Below are 23,384 nucleotides of genomic sequence, written 5' to 3' on the forward strand. Positions count from 1 at the left end.
CCCCCGATCTTCCCCTCTCCCCCCCCACCCCGATCATCCACTCTCCCCCCGATCTTCCCCTCTCCCCCCCCCGATCTTCCCCTCTCCCCCCCCACCCCAATCATCCACTCTCCCCCCTGATCTTCCCCTCTCCCCCCCCCGATCTTCCCCTCTCCCCCCCCACCCCAATCATCCACTCTCCCCCCTGATCTTCCCCTCTCCCCCCACCCCGATCATTCACTCTCCCCCCTGATCTTCCCCTCTCCCCCCCACCCCCGATCATCCACTCTCCCCCCTGATCTTCCCCTCTCCCCCCCCGATCATCCACTCTCCCCCCTGATCTTCCCCTCTCCCCCCCCGATCATTCACTCTCCCCCCGATCTTCCCCTCTCCCCCCCACCCCCGATCATCCACTCTCCCCCCGATCTTCCCCTCTCCCCACCCCGATCATCCACTCTCCCTCCTGATCTTCCCCTCTCCCCCCCCCGATCATCCACTCTCCCCCCGATCTTCCCCTCTCCCCCCCCGATCATCCACTCTCCCCCCCACCCCGATCATCCACTCTCCCCCCTGATCTTCCCCTCTCCCCCCCCGATCATCCACTCTCCCCCCGATCTTCCCCTCTCCCCCCCACCCCCGATCATCCACTCTCCCCCCGATCTTCCCCTCTCCCCACCCCGATCATTCACTCTCCCCCCTGATCTTCCCCTCTCCCCCCCACCCCCGATCATCCACTCTCCCCCCTGATCTTCCCCTCTCCCCCCCCGATCATCCACTCTCCCCCCTGATCTTCCCCTCTCCCCCCCCGATCATTCACTCTCCCCCCGATCTTCCCCTCTCCCCCCCACCCCCGATCATCCACTCTCCCCCCGATCTTCCCCTCTCCCCACCCCGATCATCCACTCTCCCTCCTGATCTTCCCCTCTCCCCCCCCCGATCATCCACTCTCCCCCCGATCTTCCCCTCTCCCCCCCCGATCATCCACTCTCCCCCCCACCCCGATCATCCACTCTCCCCCCTGATCTTCCCCTCTCCCCCCCCCGATCATCCACTCTCCCCCCGATCTTCCCCTCTCCCCCCCCGATCATCCACTCTCCCCCCCGATCTTCCCCTCTCCCCCCCCGATCATCCACTCTCCCCCCTGATCTTCCCCTCTCCCCCCCACCCCGATCATCCACTCTCCCTCCTGATCTTCCCCTCTCCCCCCCCCGATCATCCACTCTCCCCCCTGATCTTCCCCTCTCCCCCCCCGATCATCCACTCTCCCCCCGATCTTCCCCTCTCCCCCCCCCGATCTTCCCCTCTCCCTCCTGATCTTCCCCTCTCCCCCCCACCCCGATCATCCACTCTCCCCCCGATCTTCCCCTCTCCCCCCCCCGATCTTCCCCTCTCCCCCCCCACCCCAATCATCCACTCTCCCCCCTGATCTTCCCCTCTCCCCCCCCCCGATCATCCACTCTCCCCCCTGATCTTCCCCTCTCCCCCCCACCCCGATCATCCACTCTCCCCCCTGATCTTCCCCTCTCCCCCCCCCCGATCATCCACTCTCCCCCCTGATCTTCCCCTCTCCCCCCCACCCCGATCATCCACTCTCCCCCCGATCTTCCCCTCTCCCCCCCCGATCATCCACTCTCCCCCCGATCTTCCCCTCTCCCCCCCCCGATCATCCACTCTCCCCCCGATCTTCCCCTCTCCCCCCCACCCCGATCATCCACTCTCCCCCCTGATCTTCCCCTCTCCCCCCCCCCGATCATCCACTCTCCCCCCTGATCTTCCCCTCTCCCCCCCACCCCGATCATCCACTCTCCCTCCTGATCTTCCCCTCTCCCCCCCCCCGATCATCCACTCTCCCCCCTGATCTTCCCCTCTCCCCCCCACCCCGATCATCCACTCTCCCCCCGATCTTCCCCTCTCCCCCCCCCGATCTTCCCCTCTCCCCCCCCACCCCAATCATCCACTCTCCCCCCTGATCTTCCCCTCTCCCCCCCCCCGATCATCCACTCTCCCCCCTGATCTTCCCCTCTCCCCCCCCACCCCGATCATTCACTCTCCCCCCTGATCTTCCCCTCTCCCCCGCCCAATCATCCACTCTCCCCCCTGATCTTCCCCTCTCCCCCCACCCCGATCATCCACTCTCCCCCCTGATCTTCCCCTCTCCCCCCCCACCCCGATCATCCACTCTCCCCCCGATCTTCCCCTCTCCCCTGCCCGATCATCCACTCTCCCCCCGATCTTCCCCTCTCCCCCCCCGATCATCCACTCTCCCCCCGATCATCCACTCTCCCCCCGATCTTCCCCTCTCCCCCCCCGATCATCCACTCTCCCCCCGATCTTCCCCTCTCCCCCGCCCGATCATCCACTCTCCCCCCGATCTTCCCCTCTCCCCCCCCCGATCATCCACTCTCCCCCCTGATCTTCCCCTCTCCCCCCCCACCCCAATCATCCACTCTCCCCCCTGATCTTCCCCTCTCCCCCCCCCCGATCATCCACTCTCCCCCCTGATCTTCCCCTCTCCCCCCCCACCCCGATCATTCACTCTCCCCCCTGATCTTCCCCTCTCCCCCGCCCAATCATCCACTCTCCCCCCTGATCTTCCCCTCTCCCCCCACCCCGATCATCCACTCTCCCCCCTGATCTTCCCCTCTCCCCCCCCACCCCGATCATCCACTCTCCCCCCGATCTTCCCCTCTCCCCTGCCCGATCATCCACTCTCCCCCCGATCTTCCCCTCTCCCCCCCCGATCATCCACTCTCCCCCCGATCATCCACTCTCCCCCCGATCTTCCCCTCTCCCCCCCCGATCATCCACTCTCCCCCCGATCTTCCCCTCTCCCCCGCCCGATCATCCACTCTCCCCCCGATCTTCCCCTCTCCCCCCCCCGATCATCCACTCTCCCCCCTGATCTTCCCCTCTCCCCCCCCGATCATCCACTCTCCCCCCGATCTTCCCCTCTCCCCCCCCGATCATCCACTCTCCCCCCTGATCTTCCCCTCTCCCCCCCACCCCCGATCATCCACTCTCCCCCCGATCTTCCCCTCTCCCCCCCCCCGATCATCCACTCTCCCTCCTGATCTTCCCCTCTCCCCCCCCCGATCATCCACTCTCCCCCCGATCTTCCCCTCTCCCCCCCCGATCATCCACTCTCCCCCCGATCTTCCCCTCTCCCCCCCCGATCATCCACTCTCCCCCCCGATCTTCCCCTCTCCCCCCCCGATCATCCACTCTCCCCCCTGATCTTCCCCTCTCCCCCCCACCCCGATCATCCACTCTCCCCCCCGATCTTCCCCTCTCCCACCCCGATCATCCACTCTCCCCCCTGATCTTCCCCTCTCCCCCCCACCCCGATCATCCACTCTCCCTCCTGATCTTCCCCTCTCCCCCCCACCCCGATCATCCACTCTCCCCCCTGATCTTCCCCTCTCCCCCCCACCCCGATCATCCACTCTCCCCCCTGATCTTCCCCTCTCCCCCCCACCCCGATCATCCACTCTCCCCCCTGATCTTCCCCTCTCCCCCCCCGATCATCCACTCTCCCCCCGATCTTCCCCTCTCCCCCCCCGATCATCCACTCTCCCCCCGATCTTCCCCTCTCCCCACCCCGATCATCCACTCTCCCCCCGATCTTCCCCTCTCCCCCCCCGATCATCCACTCTCCCCCCGATCTTCCCCTCTCCCCCCCACCCCGATCATCCACTCTCCCCCCGATCTTCCCCTCTCCCCACCCCGATCATCCACTCTCCCCCCTGATCTTCCCCTCTCCCCCCCCGATCTTTCCCTCTGCCCCCCCAATCCTCCCTTCTCCCCCCGATCTTTCACTCTCCCCCTGATCTTCCCCTCTCCCCCCCGATCTTCCTCTGTCCCCACCCCCTCCCCCCGATCTTCCACTCTCCCCCCTCTGATCTTCCCCCGTCCCCAACCCCCCGATCTTCCACTCTCCCCCCTCTGATCTTCCCCCGTCCCGCTCCCCCCGATCCTCCACTCTCCCCCCTCTGATCTTCCGTTCCAGGGCCGGAAAACGTCTCACTCTCTCTCTTTCTCTCCTCCCCCCTCGGCGTTGCAGCTCCTGTCAGCAGCCAGCCTGTCAATTCGCTTCTGGGCGCGAAACCCGGAAAGAACTTTAATCACAATCAACTACATTGTGCTCGCGTCAGAAACGGTAAGATTTTATTATTCGGTTTTGCCACGTGCACCTTCACCACCCCCCCACCCCCGCCAACCCACCACCGTTTCAAAATTGAGCCGAGCCCTAAGGGTATCAAGGGATATGGAGATAGGGCGGGAAAGTACAGTTGAGGTAGAAGATCAGCCATGATCTTATTGAATGGCGGAGCTGGCTCGAGGGGCCGTATGGACTACTCCTGCTCCTATTTCTTATGTTCTTATGCTAGATGAGTTAAGATGGCCGATTGGTCTCTTTTGACTGTATTTATCTTGTGACTCACTTATCCTCAGTGGCAATGCATTGTGTAAATGCAGCCAAGACAAATAATTTCTTTCCCCAATGAAAGCCTTGTGTGAGAGAGGTGCTGACTCGAGTTTGACTCCCCAAAGACCTTCCATCACATACCAGCAGATTTACGGTGCAGCCCATGCTGTAGGCCTGGTTTTCATCATTCATTACAGTCCTGTAGTCCAACAGCCTTTCCAATAGGCCGGTTACCAGTGCAACAAAGACTTCACCTTGCTTGGCCAGATATTGATATTTTCTGCAGAGATTCAAAAGTCTGATGAAGAAAAGGGAAAAAAAAATAATTTAAGATCAATTGTACCTTTTTCCAAGGAATCAGAACATAACTTGTCAGCTGATAGTTCCTGGACATTGGATTTACCTCCCCATAATTGACTATTAAGATGTGTCTGAGAGTAGACTGGGTCAGTGGGTGAGATTGGGGACCCATTGCTTGTCAGTGATGGTCACACAACTAAGGCATGAACATTCAAACTCTTATTGGCGCAGGTCCAGCCCATACCTCGCTCCTGCTCTGTGACGTCACCCGAGCCATTTTCCACTTTATCTGGAGATCAAAAATGGACCGTGTCCGCGGGGACACCATGTACAAATCTCCAGAGAAAGGGGAGAAAAACGTGCCCAACCTCGCCCTCATCCTGATGGCCACCTTTGTGTGCGGCTGCATCAAGCTGTGCATAAACTCTCGGTACGCAAACACAAAGTGTCACTACGTGCTGAGGTTCTATCTGTCCCCGGTGTTGTGAAGGATGGGTCGCTGCCACGGAATGCTCCATCCAGTTGGACTGTTCCGTCCCACCTGTCCTTCGTCGAAAAGTTTGTGCAGAAAAACACCCTTGACCACAATGCGATCAGCCAGTGGTCCCACCCGTAACGTCCTCGAGACCCTGCAGGAAAAGGAGATGGTGGATCCTGTCGGTTGGTTCCCCGAGCAGACTGTCAAAGTCATTTGGCAGAACGCCTCATCGCTAGAGCTTTCAAACAAGTACCAAGACGTAGCTTAGCTGGTGGTGAGAAGGGCCTTTCCCGTCAGATCCTGCATGCACTCCCGGAGTCTCAGCGCCGCCGCGCGCTGTCCCCGAGGAGGCTTAGTTGGAGACGAGACCGTCACCCATCTCCTTCTGGAATGTGCCTTTGCAAAGAAGGTCTGGAGAGAGATGCAGTGGTATCTGTCCAGGTTCGTCCCGAGCAGTTCTGTAACACAGGACTCTGTGCTCTATGGGCTCTTCCCAGGGACGCACACTGAGACGGACATCAACTGCTGCTGGAAGACCATCAATTTGGTGAAAGACGCCCCCCGAAACTTGCTGGTCTTCCTGTGCAAGCAGCTATCCTGGACTGAGTGTTGCAGACTGGCACATTCCAAGGTCCAGGGCTGCGTGTTCAGGGACGCAATGAAGCTGGGTGCGGCCGCCGCAAAGGCTCTGTGGGGAAAGGCAACCGTTTAGAGCCTTCTCACCATTGTATACCGAGGGGTTGCAATCAGGGAAAAAAAACCCTCGGGCAGAATGTAAAATTCAAATTTATGTAATGAAATGTAATGAATCTGTAATCAATAATCTGTATTGATTGTAATGCAATGTGGCACCCTAGAGTGTCATGAACTGTAATTATGTATGATGTGTAATTGTATTGTTGGAATTATATTTGAACTGTACTTTATGTATCTTGCAAATTGTAAAATCTGTATTGTGCACGTTTGAAATGTGATATTACAACTGCATTGTATGTATTTTTGCAAATTTTATGAATAAAGTATATTTTTTGAAAAAAAAATCTGTTCTTATCAGTTTAATATCTGATACGTCCCCTATCTGGGGACCGTATATTAAATTGATTTTTGGAACAGGGTGATGGAATAGGGGCTTGCTCCGTCCACTCTACGCATCGACCCAGTATTGCAGTGTCTCTGGGAACGGTGCACCTCCCTTTGGGGAGATATTCAAAATGAAGATCAGGTTTTTCCAGCGTCTCTGCACATGTGTATGTATTATTACTGAGAATAATGCTGATATATTGCACTCAAAATAAAACATTCAAACTCTTATTTTTATTCAAGACTGTTTCAAGTATGCAATACCTGTTGCCTCTTTGCAAAAATTATTCCCCACAAATTGTTTTCCTTTTCTACCCTTGCTAATGGACATTCACGTGTCCAATATATGTAAGTTTTGAAAAAGGAAAGATTTGCACTGATGTAGTTCTTTATCACATTGCTCAGGAACAGCTCAAAATGTTTCTTGCGCAATGAATTACGTTCAAGTACCCTGGACAACTTGCCAGCATTGCCCACGTCCCAAGGACAAATAAAAAACAAATCTCAAAGGTCTTTGCATAACGACCCTTTGAAACGCACTGACTGTTGATGTGTAGGCAAACATGACAGCCATTCTGGGCCGCCCACATTTTATAAACTGCAATGAGATGAATGACGAGTTGGCAATATTGGCTGAGGTAGGAATGTTGGCCAAGACATTTGGAGAACTCCCCTGCTCTTCTTCAAACACTGCCATGGGATCTTTTGCATCCACCTGAACAGGCAGCAGGACCTCAATTTAATGTTGCCTCTGACAGGGCAGCAATCCCCCAGTTTAACATCTCATCTGAAAGACGGCACTTCCAACAGTGTAGTACTCCCTCAGTACTGCACTGAATTACTTTTGAAATGTTGTCACTTTTGTGTCAGCCTGGATTAAACTCTCATTTCCTAATGAGGGATTCAAATTCACAAGCTACTGACCCAGAACTGAGTGCGACAAACTCATAGGAAGGAGGATATCCATTGCAAATAAAAGGACATAGTCAAAACTATAGGACCAAAACCATCAAAAACTGATTAACTGGTTATTTATCTAATTGCTATTTGTGGGATCTTGCTGTGTGCAAATTGGGTGCCGTGTTTGCCTATGAAACAAAAGTGACAACACTTCAAAAGTAATTCTTTGGCTGTAAAGCACTTTGTGACATCCTAAGGAGGTGAAAGGTGCTATTTAAATGCAAGTCCTTTTGTAACAGTTTGAATAAGATGAGATGTTAAACCGAGGTCCTATCTGCCCTTCCAGGTGGATGTAAAGGATTGTGTAGCACAATTCAAAGAAGGACAGTGGAACTCTGGTTTCCTGGCCACCATTTATCCCTCAACCAACTGGATTTAAACAGATTATCTGATCATTATCTCATTACTGTTTATGGGACTTTGCTGTGTGCAAACTTGGCTGCTGTGTCTCCCTGCATTACAACAGTGACAACGCTCGAAAAGTACTCAATTGGCTGTGAAGTGCATTGAGATACCCTGAGGTCATGAAAGGTGCAGTTTAGAAGAAGAAGAATCTCAGGACTTCTCAAAGTGCTTAACAGCCAATGAAGTACTTCTTGAAATTGAGTCAGTGTTGTAACGTAGAGAAACGTGGCATCTAATTTGCGCACAGCAAGCTCCCACAAACAACAAGGTGATAGTCCAGGCCAATGCCCAGACTCTGTACCTACCCTGGCACTGTTCCGAACAGCTCCCAAGCAAGGGGGAAGATCAAGGAATTTTTTGGGGGGATTCAGTCAACTTGCCTGTCCTGGAACTCCGCGGTGGAGCTTGCATGTGTCCTTGGCAGGGTCACTTGGATTATCGTCTTCCGTTAATAGGCCAGGTTTCTCCCATCCAGAGCCAGGAGCCAGAGCTCCCGGCTTAGAGATTCTCACCCTCCCCACCCCCCCCGCCCCCCCCCCAATGCCCCCCACCCGGGCCTGTCGTTCACCTCGTAAGGGCAGATTCCATGGGGGTTTGACGGTCTCCAGCTGAAGTTAGATCCCCCCTGTGTCATTGATGGGTCACACCTTCACGTGTGACATACTGTCTATGTAACAGAGCCTGCTTTTCAAAGGCAGCCTTGTCTTCCTAGAAATACAAGATCAACGGTCAGCGTTTTCTCTCCCATCACCACAAAATTTTCGCTGTAAATGTCATTCACTCTATCATGTGTAAATCAATGACCAGGCATCTTCACTGGAAGCAGAGCTGCTACGATTAATTACATCTCCAACCATGCTTCCTTCAGTTTTATTTCAGCTGCCAATGTTCTTTAACGTTTGGTGGCCTTGGTCGAGGTTTAAGAGACTCTCTCTTTGTAACACAGTGAAAAAATACAAGCACGTTGTTCATTGACAACCGGGCAGAGTATCTTTTAAACTGGAGAAACCTTGGTGAGAGCCCCAAGGCCCAAAAGTGTAGGGACATCTCCAAATCCACGGCCGTGGATCTCCTCAGAGCTGCTCCTACACCGCTGCCGTAAGTTGGCCGGAAGCGCAGTGGAAAACTCCACTGACGTTAAGGTTGCCAACTCTGGTTGGACGTATTCCTGGAGGTGTCATCACATGACCTCCCACCTCCAACCGCCCCCCACCCCCCCCCCACACTCCTGACATTGGTCACCCGACACGGCCATCCTCGCAGTGCACCGCTTTCCCACGGCCAATTAGAAAGCAGATGGACTCTTCATTACCCGATTGGATGGTTCAAGACTGTCAGTCAAACAGCCTTATTTCCCGTCTCTGATATTTTTATAAAATATTTAATAAAAGAAATGTTATAACAACATTTTTTAAAAACTCAATTTCTTTTGCCCATATGATTTTTCTCCAGGCATTGCTCGCAGCAGTGTCCTGGAGATTAGTCTTTAATTCCTGGAGACTCCAGGGCAATCCTGGAGGGTTGGCAACCCTGCTTGACACGTGTAAACAGGATTTCCGCCACACTTCCGATGAGGTTACGATGCAGCGGGAGCAGGTCTGAGGAGACTCCTAGGCCATGGATTTCATGTACGTCCACTCTCCTAGATTCTATCGCCGACACAAACTCAGTCATGTGTACTTAGAATTATCATAGAATCATTGAATCTTACAGCACAAAAGGAAGCCATTTGGTCCACTGCGCCTGTGCCAGCTCTTGGAAAAAGCTATCAAATTAGTCCTACTCCTCTGCTTTATCCCCATAGCCCTGCAATTTTCTCCCCTTCAAGTATTTATCCAATTTGAAAGTCATTGCTGTTTCTACCACCCTTTCAGGCAGTGCTTTCCAACTCGCTGCTTAAAAAAAATTCTCCTTGTATCACCTCTGGTTCTTTTGCTAATTATCTTTAAATCTGTGTCCCCTGGTTTCCGACCCTTCTGCCTGCATTTTCAGGATTCATATTTAGACGGGATTTTAATTGTCTCCTTTGACATGCTCTTCTGTCTATCAATATTGGCCAAAAATTTCTAATCTTTGAAAAGCTACATTGAGTTACATTGAGTCTGCAGCACAGAAACAGGCCATTTGGCCCAACTGGTCTATGCTGGCATTTATGCTCCACACGAGCCTCCTCTCTCCCTATTTCATCCAACCCTATCAGCATACCCTGCTATTCCTTCCTCCTCCATGTGCTTATCTAGCTTCCCCTTAAATGCATCTATACTATTTGCCTCAGTTACTCCTTATGGTAAACTTTCCAAAGTTTACCATAAAATTAATGCAGATTGTGTTCTTATATGAATGCACCAGAATCCGCATCGGTCTTCAATGTAATTAGGTGAATTTTTTCAATGAAGGAATCCAGACCCCACGATCTCTGTCTATCAGTCAGAGCATCAGATGATCCTATCAACTGAATGTTGCATGAGTTCCACATTCTTACCACTCTTTGGGTAAAGAAGTTTCTCCTGAATTCCCTATTTATTAATGATTACCTTATATTGATGACCTCTAGTATTGGTCTCCCCCACAGGTGGAAACATTTTCTCTACGTCTATCCTATCAAACCCTTTCATTATCTTAAAGTCCTCTATCAGGTCACCTCCCAGCCTTCTCTTTTCTAGAGAAAAGAATCCCAGCCTGTTAAGCCTTTCCTGATAAGTATATCCTCTCAGTTCTGGTATCATCCTTGTGAATCTTTTTTTGCACCTTCTCCCATGCCTCTCTATCCTTTTTATGATATGGAGATCAGAACTGCACACAATACTCCAAGTGTGCTCTAACCAAGGTTCTATATAAGTTGAACATAACTTCTCTGCATTTCAATTCTATCCCTCTAGAAATGATCCCCAGTGCTTGGTTTGCCTTTTTTTATGGCCTTACTAATCTGCGTCGCTACTTTTAGTGATTTGTGTATCTGTACCCCTAGATCCCTCTGCCCTTCTACCCCATTTAGACTCTTTTTATCCAAGCAATATGTAGCTTCCATATTCTACCCACCAAAATGCACCAACTCACACTTATCTGCATTGAAATTCATTTCACCTTAATTGTTTCCCAATCTGATCACGGGTTACACTTGAAACAACAACAACAACTTACATTTATAAAGTGCCTTTAATGTAGTAAAACGTCCCAAGGTGCTTCACAGGGGAGTTAGGAACAACATTTGACACCGAGCCACATGAGGAGATATTAGGACAGGTGACCAAAAGCTTGAATCATAGAATCATAGAAATTTAAGGCACAAAAGGAGGCCATTCAACCCATCGTTTCTGTGCCAGCCGAAAAAGAGCCATCCAGCCTAATCCCACTTTCCAGCTCATGGTCCGTAGACTTGTACATTACAGCACTTCAAGTGCACATCCATGTATTTCTTAAATGCGGCGAGGGTTTCTGCCTCTACCACCCTTTCAGGCAGTGAGTTCCAGACCCCCACCACCCTCTGGGTGAATACATTTCTCCTCAGCTCCCCTCTAATCCTTCTACCAATTACTTTAAATCTATGCCCCTTGATTATTGACCTCTCTGTTAAGGGAAATAGGTCCTTTCCAGCCACTCTTTCTAGGCCCCTCATAATTTTATACACCTCAATTAAATCTCCCCTCAGCCTCTTCTGTTCCAAAGAAAACAACCCCAGCCTATCCAATCTTTCCTCATAGCTAAAATTCTCCAGTCCTGGCAACATCCTTGTAAATCTCCTCTGTACCCTCTCTAGTGCAATCACATCTTTCCTGTAATGTGGTGACCAGAACTGTACGCAGTATTCAAGCTGTGGCCTAAATAGTGTTTTATACAGTTCTAGCATAACCTCCCTGCTCTTATATTCTATGCCTCGGCTAATAAAGGAAAGTATCCCATATGCCTTTTTAACCACCTTATCTACATGTCCTGCGACATTCAGGATCTGTGGACATGCACTCCAAGGTCCCTCATTTCCTCTACATCTCTCAGTATCCTCCCATTTATTGTGTACTCCCTTGCCTTGTTTGCCCTCCCCAAATGCATTACCTCACACTTCTCCAGATTGAATTCCATTTGCCACTTTTCTGCCCACCTGACCAGTCCATTGATATCTTCCTGCAGTCTACAGCTTTCCTCCTCACTGTCAACCACACGGCCAATTTTTGTATCATCTGCAAACTTCTTAATCATGCCCCCTACATTTAAGTCCAAATCATATTTAAGTCTAAATGATATATACCACGAAACGCATGGGACCTAGTACTGAGCCCTGCAGAACCCCACTAGAAACAGCCTTCCAGTCACAAAAACACCCGTCGACCATTACAGTTAGCTTCCTGTCACTGAGCCAATTTTGGATCCAACTTGCCATTTTCCCTTGGATCCCATGGGCTGTTACTTTTCTGACCAGTCTGCCATGTGGGACCTTGTCAAACGCCTTGCTAAAATCCATGTATACCACATCAAATGCACTACCCTCATCGACCCTCCTTGTTTTCTCCTGAAAAAATTCAATCAAGTTAGTCAGACACGACCTTCCCTTAACAAATCCATGCTGACTGTCCTTGACTAATCCGTGCCTTTCTAAATGAAAGGTCAAAGAGATGGGTTTAAAGCTGCGTGGTAGAGAGGCGGAGAGGTTTCGGGAGGGAATTCCAGAGCTGAGGGCCTAGGCAGCTGAAGGCAACGGCCGCCAATGGTGGGGCAAAGGAATACGGTGATGCGCAAGAGGCCTGAATTGGAGGAGCGCAGAGATCGAGGAGGGCTGCAGGGCTGGAGGGGGAGATAGGGAGGGGCGAGGCCATGGAGAGATTTGGAAACAAGGATGCGAGTTTTAAACAATCGAGGCCATCATTAATTTCTCTGTTTGTCCTACAGGTGTTGACTGACTTGCTGAGCGTTTGCAGCATTTTCTGTTTTTTGAATACGTTGATTCACGAAGGATAACTAATGCCTGGGTGTGAAGGCATCTGTATTTTCTTAGCAGAGGAGAACGATACCTTTCAACATTATAGCCTAGAATGTACAGCTGCAGTATTATTGGGCAAACATGGTATGTGTTTTTATGACATTCCACTGTCTTCTATTTTAACACAAATGTTAATCTATTTCATAGAATCTCACAGCACAGAAGAATGCATTTGGTCCATTGTACCGGCTCTTTGAACGAGCTATCCAATTAGTTCCACTCCCCTGCTCTTTCCTCATAGCCTTGCAAATTTTTCCTTTTCAAGTATCTATCCAATTTCCTTTTGAAAGTTACTATTGAATCCACCCTTTCAGGCAGTGCATTCCAGATTGTAACAACACACTGCATAAAAAAAATTCTCCTCGTCTTCCTTCTGGTTCTTTTGCCAATTATCTTACATCTGTGTCCTCTGGTTAACAACCCTCCCGCCAGTAGAAACAGTTTCTCCCTATCTACTCTCTCAAAATCCCTCGTAATTTTGAACTCCTCTATTAAATCTCCCCTTAACCGTCTCTCGTCTAAAGAGAACAATCCCAGATTTTATAGTCTCTCCACATAACTGAAGTCCCTCATCCCTGGTACCATTCTGGTAAATCTCCTCTGTACTCCCTCTGAGGCCCTGATATCCTTCCTAAAGTGTGGTGCCCAGAATTGGACACAATACTCCAGCTGAGGCCTAACCAGTGTTTTATAAACGTTGGGCATAACTTCCTTGCTTTTGTACTCCACGCCTCTATTTATAAAGGCAAGGACCCCATATGCTTTTTTAACAGCCTTCTCAACTTGTCCTGCCACCTTCAAAGATTTGTGTATGTAAACCCCCAGGTCTCTCTGTTCCTGCACCCCCTTTAAAATTGTACCAGACCAGGTAGATGTTGCAGTCTGCCAAAGGCTTGAAAGTTGCTTTCAATACCTTTACAAATTTAACTTTCAAGTTGGGCTTCATTGTAGATTGCTACAAGGAAATGACACATTGTATCAGTTGTAAACAATTTTACAACACCAAGTTATAGTCCAGCAATTTTATTTTAAATTCACAAGCTTTCGGAGGTTACCTCTTTCCTCAGGTGAACGATGTGGAAATGAAATCCTCGAAATGAAATCGCATTTATAATTCACAGAACAATGCTTGGTGATTACAGACAGTTTTTTCAACTGCCCGTTGCCAAGGCAATCAGTGTGCAGACAGACAGGTGTTACCTGCCAGGTCTCAGAATATACAAATCACCAAAAAAAAACAACAAACAAAAAAAAAACAGAGATAGAGAGGTAGAAACATAGAAAAGACAGCAACTGACCCGTTATATTAAAAACAGATAACATTTGTTCGCTGGTGGGGTAACGTGTAGCGTGACATGAACCCAAGATCCCGGTTGAGGCCGTCCTCATGGGTGCGGAACTTGGCTATCAATTTCTGCTCGACGATTTTGCGTTGTCGTGTGTCTCGAAGGCCGCCTTGGAGTACGCTTACCCGGAGGGTTCCCCGACTGGGAGGGAACCCTCCTGTTTGGTGATTGTTGCGCGGTGTCCGTTCATCCGTTGTCGCAGCGTCTGCATGGTCTCGCCAATGTACCATGCTCTGGGGCATCCTTTCCTGCAACGTATGAGGTAGACAACGTTGGCCGAGTCACAGGAGTATGAACCATGCACCTGGTGGGTGGTGTCCTCTCATGTGATGGTGGTATAAGAACATAAGAACATAAGAAATTGGAGCAGGAGTAGGCCAATCGGCCCCTCGAGCCTGCTCCGCCATTCAATAAGATCATGGCTGATCTGATCCCAACCACAAATCTAAAGAACACAAGAAGTCGGAGCAGGACCCGGCCACATAGCCCCTGGGCCCTCTCCGCCACCCACAGGGCATTGACCGATCCGAACTCAGCTTCATGTCCAATTATCTGTGTCGATGATCTGGCATGTCTTGCAGAGGTTACCGCGGCAGGGTTGTGTGGTGTCGTGGACGCTGTTCTCTTGAAAGCTAGGTAATTTGCTGCGAACGATGGTCTGTTTGAGGTTGGGTGGCTGTTTAAAGGCGAGTAGTGGAGGTGTGGGGATGGCCATAGCGAGGTGTTCGTCGTCATTGATGACATGTTGAAGGCTGCGGAGAACATGGCGTAGTTTCTCCGCTCCGGGGAAGTACTGGACGACAAAGGGTACTCTGTTGGTTGCGTCCCGTGTTAGTCTCCTGAGGAGGTCTATGCGATTTTTTGCTGTGGCCCGTCGGAACTGTCGATCGATGAGTCGAGCGTCATATCCCGTTCTTACTAGGGCGTCTTTCAGCGTCTGTAGGTGTCCATCGCGTTCCTTCTCGTCTGAGCAGACCCTGTGTATTCACAGGGCCTGTCCATAGGGGATGGCCTCTTTGACATGGTTAGGGTGGAAGCTGGAAAAGTGGAGCATCGTGAGGTTGTCCGTGGGCTTGCGGTAGAGTGAGGTGCTGAGGTGCCCGTCTTTGATGGAGATTCGTGTGTCCAAGAAAGAAACTGATTCTGAGGAGTAGTCCATGGTGAGCTTGATGGTGGGATGGAACTTGTTGATGTTATCGTGTAGCCTCTTTAGTGATTCCTTGCCGTGGGTCCATAGAAAGAAAATGTCATCGATGTATCTGGTGTATAGTTTTGGTTGGAGGTCCTGTGCAGTGAAGAAGTCGTGCTCGAACTTGTGCATGAAAATGTTGGCGTATTGGGGTGCGAATTTGGTCCCCATGGCTGTTCCGTGTGTCTGGGTAAAGAACTGGTTATCGAAGGTGAAGACATTGTGATCCAGGATAAAGCGGATGAGTTGTAGGATGGTGTCTGGAGATTGGCTGTTGTTGGTGTTGAGTATTGATGCTGTCGCAGCGATGCCGTCATCGTGGGGGATACTGTTGTAGAGTGCCGAGACGTCCATCGTGGTGAGAAGTGTTCCTGGTTCAACTGGTCTGTGGGTACTGAGTTTTTGTAGGAAGTCTGTAGTGTCGCGACAGAAGCTGGGGGTTCCCTGTACGATGGGTTTCAGGATGCCCTCGACGTATCCAGAGAGGTTCTCACACAGGGTTCCGTGCCTGATATGATAGGACGTCCGGGTGTGTTGGCTTTGTGTATCTTTGGGAGGCAGTAGAAGTCTCCCACACGGGGAGTACGTGGGATGAGAGTGCGTAGGATGCTTTGAAGGTCTGGATCGAAGGTCTTGATCAGTTTGTTGAGCTGGTGGGTGTGTTCTTTGGTCGGATCTGCGGGTAACCGTCTGTAGTGTTCCTGGTTGTCCAGTTGTCGGTATGCTTCTTTGCAATAGTCCGTTCTGTTCTGTATGACTATGGCTCCTCCTTTGTCCGCTGGTTTGATGACGATGTTGCGGTTGGTCTTGAGAGCGTTGATGGCGTTGCGTTGTGCTCGGGTGACATTCTGGACTGTCTTCTGAGTGCGCCTGATGAATCTGGCATTGACGCATTTCCTGACAGCTTGAGCATACATGTCCAGCTGAGGGCAGCGACCCTCTGGAGGAGTCCAGTTTGACTCTTTCCTCTTCGGTTGCTGTACCGCGGATCCCTCTGTCTGCTGTTCCGGATCGTCGATTGTCTCATTATGTTCGTTGCTGAAATCTTGGGGTTTGTGGTAGAATTCCCGGAGCCTCATTCTCCTGATGAATTCCTCTGTGTCCGCCGCGAGACTAGTGGGGTCCATTTTGGTAGTGGGGCAGAAATTGAGCCCTCGGCTGAGAACTTCGATTTCGTCTGGTTGAAGGGTGTGGTCGGACAAATTGACGATAGACTTCCCTGTGGTTGCAACCGTGGTACCAGGGGAAGCTTGGTCGATGCTGGTGGTGATGCCGAGTTTCTCAAGCTTCCTGCTCTTGGTTTTCATGTCGGCAGCGTAGTTCCGTTGCCTCGTCTGTTTGGCGGTATATCGTAGCTGGTCTGCTGTGTCCTGAGTACAGGTTGAGAGTATGGACTCTATCTTGGTTTCGAGGTTGTGGCGTCTGCTGTAGAGTTGGTGTATGAGATGGTTGCGGAGTGTGCGAGAGGTACGGCGGCAGAGTCTCTCAGCGTAATCCGAGTTGTATGTGGACCTGAGTGGGTTCGTGATCTGGAGTCCTTTCGGGATCTTGTCTGCTTTCTTGCAGCTCTGTAAAAACTTGATGTCTGTGTCTAAATGCGCAGCTCTGTAAAAACTTGATGTCTGTGTCTAAATACGAAGGTCGGTGGACATTCATCCACCGACCTTCGGGTAAGCGTACTCCAAGGCGGCCTTCGAGACACACGACAACGCAAAATCGTCGAGCAGAAATTGATAGCCAAGTTCCGCACCCATGAGGACGGCCTCAACCGGGATCTTGGGTTCATGTCACGCTACACGTTACCCCACCAGCGAACAAATGTTATCTGTTTTTAATATAACGGGTCAGTTGCTGTCTTTTCTATGTTTCTACCTCTCTATCTCTGTTTTTTTTTTGTTTGTTGTTTTTTTTTGGTGATTTGTATATTCTGAGACCTGGCAGGTAACACCTGTCTGTCTGCACACTGATTGCCTTGGCAACGGGCAGTTGAAAAAACTGTCTGTAATCACCAAGCATTGTTCTGTGAATTATAAATGCGATTTCATTTCGAGGATTTCATTTCCACATCGTTCACCTGAGGAAAGAGGTAACCTCTGAAAGCTTGTGAATTTAAAATAAAATTGCTGGACTATAACTTGGTGTTGTAAAATTGTTTACAATTGTCAACCCCAGTCCATCACCGGCATCTCCACAACATTGTATCAGGGTCTTGCATGAGTTACTAAATCTGCATAACACAGGAATGCTAATGACCAGGTTGGAAGATAGGCTAAACAGACACAAAATCGAGCAGTAATTTTGAAGCTGCACAGAAAACCGACGAAGATTCGAGACTGAGTGAAAATGTCCTGGAGGAATTTGCAAACAGATCTGAAGAGAGGAATAAGACAGAAAGCCAATATATCGGCTCAGGTCACAGTGCTTCAGAAAAACTCTTGTCCAATCCAAAAAGATACGAGGCGAGAAAGGTACAACCCATCAGTTTGCAATGCTTTTCTCCCCTCCAGCTCTCAACCTTCATCGTTTCTTTCTCCGCTGATCCTTTTGTGATCTGTTTTAAGGCTCTTCTCTGACCTACTAGTTAGCTCCTCGAGCATTCTATTCCATTTTCCATGGCCGAAGTTTAAGCGAAACTTCTTTCGGCCGAACAAAAATTTCCTTTCGGTCAATTTAAGAGTTCCTGTTCTTCTCTTCCCCTCTTCCAATATTGCATGACCTTTTATTTTGCCCCTTACCCCTGTCCTGAAGCTCGCGCTGCAAGTGGATTCCACAGGCACCATGCAGTCCACCACTCTAGCATCTTAGCCAAGTGGATCGTACTTTATGTACGAGCATGGGCAGTGTGAGGTGGGAGCCACTGACATGATCAGTGTAGGAGAAGAGCTCGAGACTATCCAGTCACCACGGTGTCAGCCGTGGCCTCAGTTGGTAGCACTGAGTCAGAAGGTCGTGGGTTCAAGTCCCACTCCAGAGATATGAGCACATATTCCAGGCTGACACTCCCAGTGCCAGCACTGAGGGAGTGCTGCACCGTTGGAGGTGCCATCTTTCGGACGAGACGTTAAACCGACTGCCCTCTCAGGCGGACGTAAAAGGCATTATTTTGAAGAAGAGCAGTGGGGGGTTCTCCCCGGTGTCCTGGCCAATATTTATCCCTTGACCAACATCACTAAAAAATGAAATTATCTGGTCATTATCTCATTGCTGTTTGTGGGATCTTGCTGTGCGCAAATTGGCTGCTGCGTTTCCTACATTACAGCAGTGACTACACTTCAAAAATACTTAATTGGCTGTAAAACTCTTTGGGGTGTCCCAAAGTTGTAAAAGCGCCATATAATGGGAATGGAGGGGAGTGTATAATGAGAGCGTATGTTGAGACATGGGTGAGGGGAAGAGAAACAGTGTGAAGACTGATAGGGTTGAATAGCTAACCAATTAAAAGGAAGTTGAATACTGATATAAATTATAGAAAGTTCCTCGGAACAAACAAGGCAAGATATGTCCTTGCCTAGCAATTGACTTCCCATTCTATAGATGCAAATGGTGTCTCTCGAGACCTCATCTAATCTTGTTAACTGTTAAAATACCTTAGGCGCCTTCGAACTTGCTACTTGGTGAAAGGCAATCAGAATCATCAAGTCAGGGGGATGTGGACAGGGGCATGGTAATCTGTGTGAGCTAAAGGTTGATGGGAAAAATGTTGCACATGGTTTAAGTGACCAAAGACGCAGCAATCTTTGTAAGGAAATGGCCGTTTCAAAGCCAATTGTCTTTAGGTGGTGTTTGAATGAGAGACGATCCGTCTATGTGTATTAAATAGGTTTTGGTAGGCGTAGTATGAAGAAAAGGGAGCATAAAGGGACCATGCTTTGGCTGTTTGTGGTGTCCAATACTGAAGCTGTTGCCTCTACCATACTGGCAGGAATTAAAGAACGCATATCTACGTTTGATTGTACCCTGTTTGTTGAACTGCTCTCAATAAAGGATAGACTTTATTTTAATTGGAAGAAGCCTACCGTATCTGCTTGCTACAAGCACTTATTAACATAGAAGTCTACCACATTCATTAACATAGTGTTTCTCAACATCACATTGGACTTACATGACAAACATGGTTAATGAATCTACACATGGGGAATATAAAACACAATGTCAAAGACTTTTATGAATGTATTTGAGGCAAATGAGCATTCAAGGAAACAGTCGGGCCTTTGAAATGAGTTGAATGAGAGGAAACAAAGGGTAGCTGTTCATGGACCAGTTTCATCATGGAAGGTGTTAACAAAGAGGGGGTCGGTGCATTGGGCCATTTTTGTTCACAGGGTAGGGACAGAAATAAAGGTATCTAAGTTTACTCATGGCACCACACGAGGAGGGGAGGTGACAAATAGCAAAGAATTAGTGGACCAAATACAATGGGATCTGGATTTGGAAGATTAGGGAGCTGGGCTGACAAGTGGCATATGTCGTTTAATGTGAACAAATGCAACGTGACGATGTTGGGCAAAGGGAATAAGCAGCACAACACAGTGTAGAACCAGATGGATAGAATACATCCCAGGGAGTGATAATGAACTTATACAAAACACTGATTAAGCCATACCTGGAGAACCGTATAGGAAGTTCGACAGGCAGTTCTAGTCCCTGTACTACAGGTGGGATATAATGGAATTGAGAGGTTACAGCTAAGGACAGCTCAAGTGATACCACGGATTAGGGAGCTACAAAGGGATGAAGCCGGGAAGGTTTAGATTGTAGGGGAGGAGCACTTAATTGACTTGTTCAAGAACAGGAAACCGCACCGATCTTTCACCTCCCTTGCACAGGGACACTAAGGTCAACAGTAGTGCCCATACCGAGTGTCCCAACTGAGATCAGCTCTCTCATGCGATCTTCCTGATATACAGGACCGAAGTGGTACGTTTATGGACTAAACTACTAGCGACGCTGCTAACTTTCAAAATATCGCTCCAATATGGAACAATTTTAAAGGGGGTGCAGGAGCAGGAAGACCTGGGGGTTTACGTACACAAATCTTTGAAGGTGGCAGGACAAGTTGATAAAGCTGTTAAAAAAGCATTCAGGATCCTTGGCTTTACAAACAGAGGCACAGAGAACAAAAGCAAGGAAGTTATGCTAAACTTTTATAAATCACTGGTTGGGCCTCAACTGGAGTATTATGTCTCATTTTGGGCACCTCACTTTAGGAAGGATGTCAAGGTCTTGAAGAGGGTGCAGAGGAGATTTACTAGAATGGTACCAGTGATGAGGGACTTCAGTTATGTGGAGAGACTGGAGAAGCTGGGATTGTTCTCATTAGAGCAGAGAAGGTTTTAAGAGACATTTAATAGAGATGATCAAAATCACGGAGGGTTTTGATAGGGTAGATGAGGAGAAACTGTTCCAACTGGCAGGAGGGTCGGTAACCAAAGGACACAGATTTAAGGTAATTGGCAAAAGAACCAGAGGGGGAGATGAGGAGAAATGTATTTACGCAGTGAGTTGTTATGATCTGGAACGCAATGCCTGAAAGGGCGGTGGAAGCAGATTCAATAATAACTTTCAAAAGGGAATTGGATAAATACTTGGAGAGGAATAAAATTGCAGGGCTATGGGACTAATTGGATAGCTCTTTCAAAGAGCTTGCACAGACACAATGGACCGAATGGCCTCCTTCTGTGCAGTAAGATTCTATGATCCTATGAACAATGTAGACAGACATGTAGATGGGCTGGTGATGTGTCAAATTACACAATAAAGTTAACTGATCCCAGGGCTGCCGAAGACTATGGTGAGGACATTGTGTCCTGTGGGTCCAGGCTGTACAGATTAGGATAGGCTTCAAGCTTACTCCATGTCTGTGTTAATTAATTTTTTGACCTTGAGCTAGGTAAGGGGAAAAAATTGTTCTGGGTTCCTGCTCCTCCTCACGATCCAGTGATCCTTGCTGCTCCTCACTATCCAGTGATCCCTCCTCCTCCTCACAATCTAGTGATTCCTCTTCCTCACTTTCCAGTGATCCCTCCTCCTCCTCACGATCCAGTGATCCTTGCTGCTCCTCACTATCCAGTGATACCTGCTCCTCCCCACAATCCAGTGATTCCTCTTTCTCACTATCCAGTGATACCTGCTCCTCCCCACAATCCAGTGATTCCTCTTTCTCACTATCCAGTGATACCTGCTCCTCCCCACAATCCAGTGATTCCTCTTCCTCACTATCCAGTGATCCCTCCTCCTCCCCACAATTGAGTGATTCCCTTTCCTCACTATCCAGTGATCCCTCCTCATCCCCACAATCCAGTGGTTACTCTTCCTCACTTTCCAGTGATCCCTGCTCCTCCCCACGATCCAGTGATTCCCTTTCCTCACTATCCAGTGATCGCTCCTCCTCCCCATGATCCTCCTCATGATTCTTGCCCTACTTGTTCTCCACCCTTTATTTCTAACCTCTTTATTAATTATTTCCTCTTCCTTACTGCCTCACATTCTCAGCTCTACTCTCTGCTGTACAGATTTCCACCACTATGGTCACCTTGTCGATCTCCTCTACCCCCTTCACCAGCCCACCTTCCTGTTTCGCTCCAAACTTTCTTCTATTCCTCTCGGTTTTCTTGCCTCATTCGAATTGGAATATCCCCAAACTTTGCTCCACCTTTCCACTCCCATTGATCTTTCTTCCCCTGCAGGTTCGATTTCACAATTGTCGGAAACTTGGTGAGGTGTGAACTCCAGAATTCCTGACACGCGCTCCCGGCGGGCAAAGCTCCTCGCTGGGAGTGCAAATTCATAAAATTACGTTTCACATAATTTTCAATCATCTTTTCTTGTGAGTTGTGAATGACTCTCAGCTTTTAAAACTCGAGGTTGGTGTCACTGAAGCAGGAAGTACTCCCGGTCTCTGGGCCAACATTCCTCCCAGAAGCAATGCCACCGTAAAAAAAAAAATTGTTAATCTTTGTTACTTGTTTTTTGCCGTGCGCAGGATAATGGAGATATGGTCAGACTCCCAAAGAAGGGAGTTGATTTGAGGGCAACTGGCACCTTTAAGAAGAAGATTTTAAAATTCTCATCCTTGTTTTCAAATCCCCTCCATGGCCTCACCCCTCCCTATCTCTGTAACCTCCTCCAGCCCTACAACCCTCCGAGATCTCTGCGCTCCTCCAATTCAGGCCTCTTGCGCATCCCCGATTTTAATCGCTCCACCATTGGCGGCCGTGCCTTCAGCTACCTAGACCCTAAGCTCTGGAATTCCCTTCCTTAACCTTTCCACCTTTTTACCTCTTTCTCCTCATTTAAGATGCTCCTTAAAACCCACCTCTTTGACCAAGCTATGGGTCACATGTCCCATTATCTCCTTATGTGACTCAGTGTCAAATTTTGTTTGATAAAGCTCTTGTGAAGCATTTTTGGACGTGCTACTACGTTAAAGGCACTGTATAAATGAAAGTTGTTGTTGAAGCTGATTGTTTGAGAAGCGTGATTGCAAGTATTAATAAGACTACTTGATTTTTTTTTCCCGGGGAAATAGGGTTCCTTAAAGCGACTTACAGGTGAGGGTCAGGGGAGCCCATGATAGAATAATCGTACACAGGCTCTGCGTGGAACGGGCTTAATGGGTTGATTGGCCTTTCTAATGCTGGGCTTTCTTCTGTTGTTAGAATAGCTACAACTTAAGTTTAGAGGGTTGAGGTGTGATCTACTTGAGGTGTTTGAAATGATAAAAAGATTCAATAGGGTTTTTAAAATTTTTTTTAAAATCTGTCATGGGATGTGGGTGCCACAGGCAATGCCAGCATTTATTGCCCAAGGGCCCAAATTGCCCTTGAGAAGGTGGTGGTGAGCTGCCTTCTTGAATGTACAATACGAGCCATTTCAGAGGGCAGTGAAGAATCAACCACATTGCTGTGAAATATAGAAACATAGAAGATCGGAGCAGGAGTAGGCCATTCGGTCTTTCGAGCCTGCTCCGCCATTCAATATGATCATGGCTGAACCTTTATCTCAATACTATATTCCTGCTCTCTCCTCATACCCCTTGATGCCTTTTGTGTCTAAAAATCTATCCAGCTCCTTCTTAAATATATTCAGTGACTTGGCCTCCACAGCCTTTTGCGGTAGAGAATTCCACAGGTTCATCACCCTCTGAGTGAAGAAATTACTCCTCATCTCAGTCCTAAATGTCCTACCCCATATCCTGAGACTGTGACCCCTCGTTCTAGACGCCCCCAGTCAGGGGAAACATCCTCCCA

The 23,384-nt window shown here is 49.2% G+C and overlaps 1 protein-coding gene and 1 pseudogene across 2 annotated transcripts in view; one reads left to right on the forward strand and one right to left on the reverse strand.

The window, feature by feature from the left end:
* The window catches only part of LOC137316523 (dedicator of cytokinesis protein 2-like), a 1,021,473-nt gene that overhangs the window by 142,229 nt on the left and 855,860 nt on the right, over positions 1–23,384 (reverse strand). For both annotated transcript variants that reach the window (XM_067980505.1, XM_067980471.1), the window contains exon 35: positions 4,547–4,703. In XM_067980505.1, the coding sequence (XP_067836606.1) occupies positions 4,547–4,703 (157 nt within the window). The remainder of the gene's footprint in view (positions 1–4,546; positions 4,704–23,384) is intronic.
* LOC137331303 (U2 spliceosomal RNA) lies at positions 6,205–6,376 on the forward strand (annotated as a pseudogene).

Source organism: Heptranchias perlo, chromosome 1 (genome assembly GCF_035084215.1).
Source record: "Heptranchias perlo isolate sHepPer1 chromosome 1, sHepPer1.hap1, whole genome shotgun sequence".
In the NCBI taxonomy this organism is placed as follows: Eukaryota; Metazoa; Chordata; class Chondrichthyes; order Hexanchiformes; family Hexanchidae; genus Heptranchias; species Heptranchias perlo.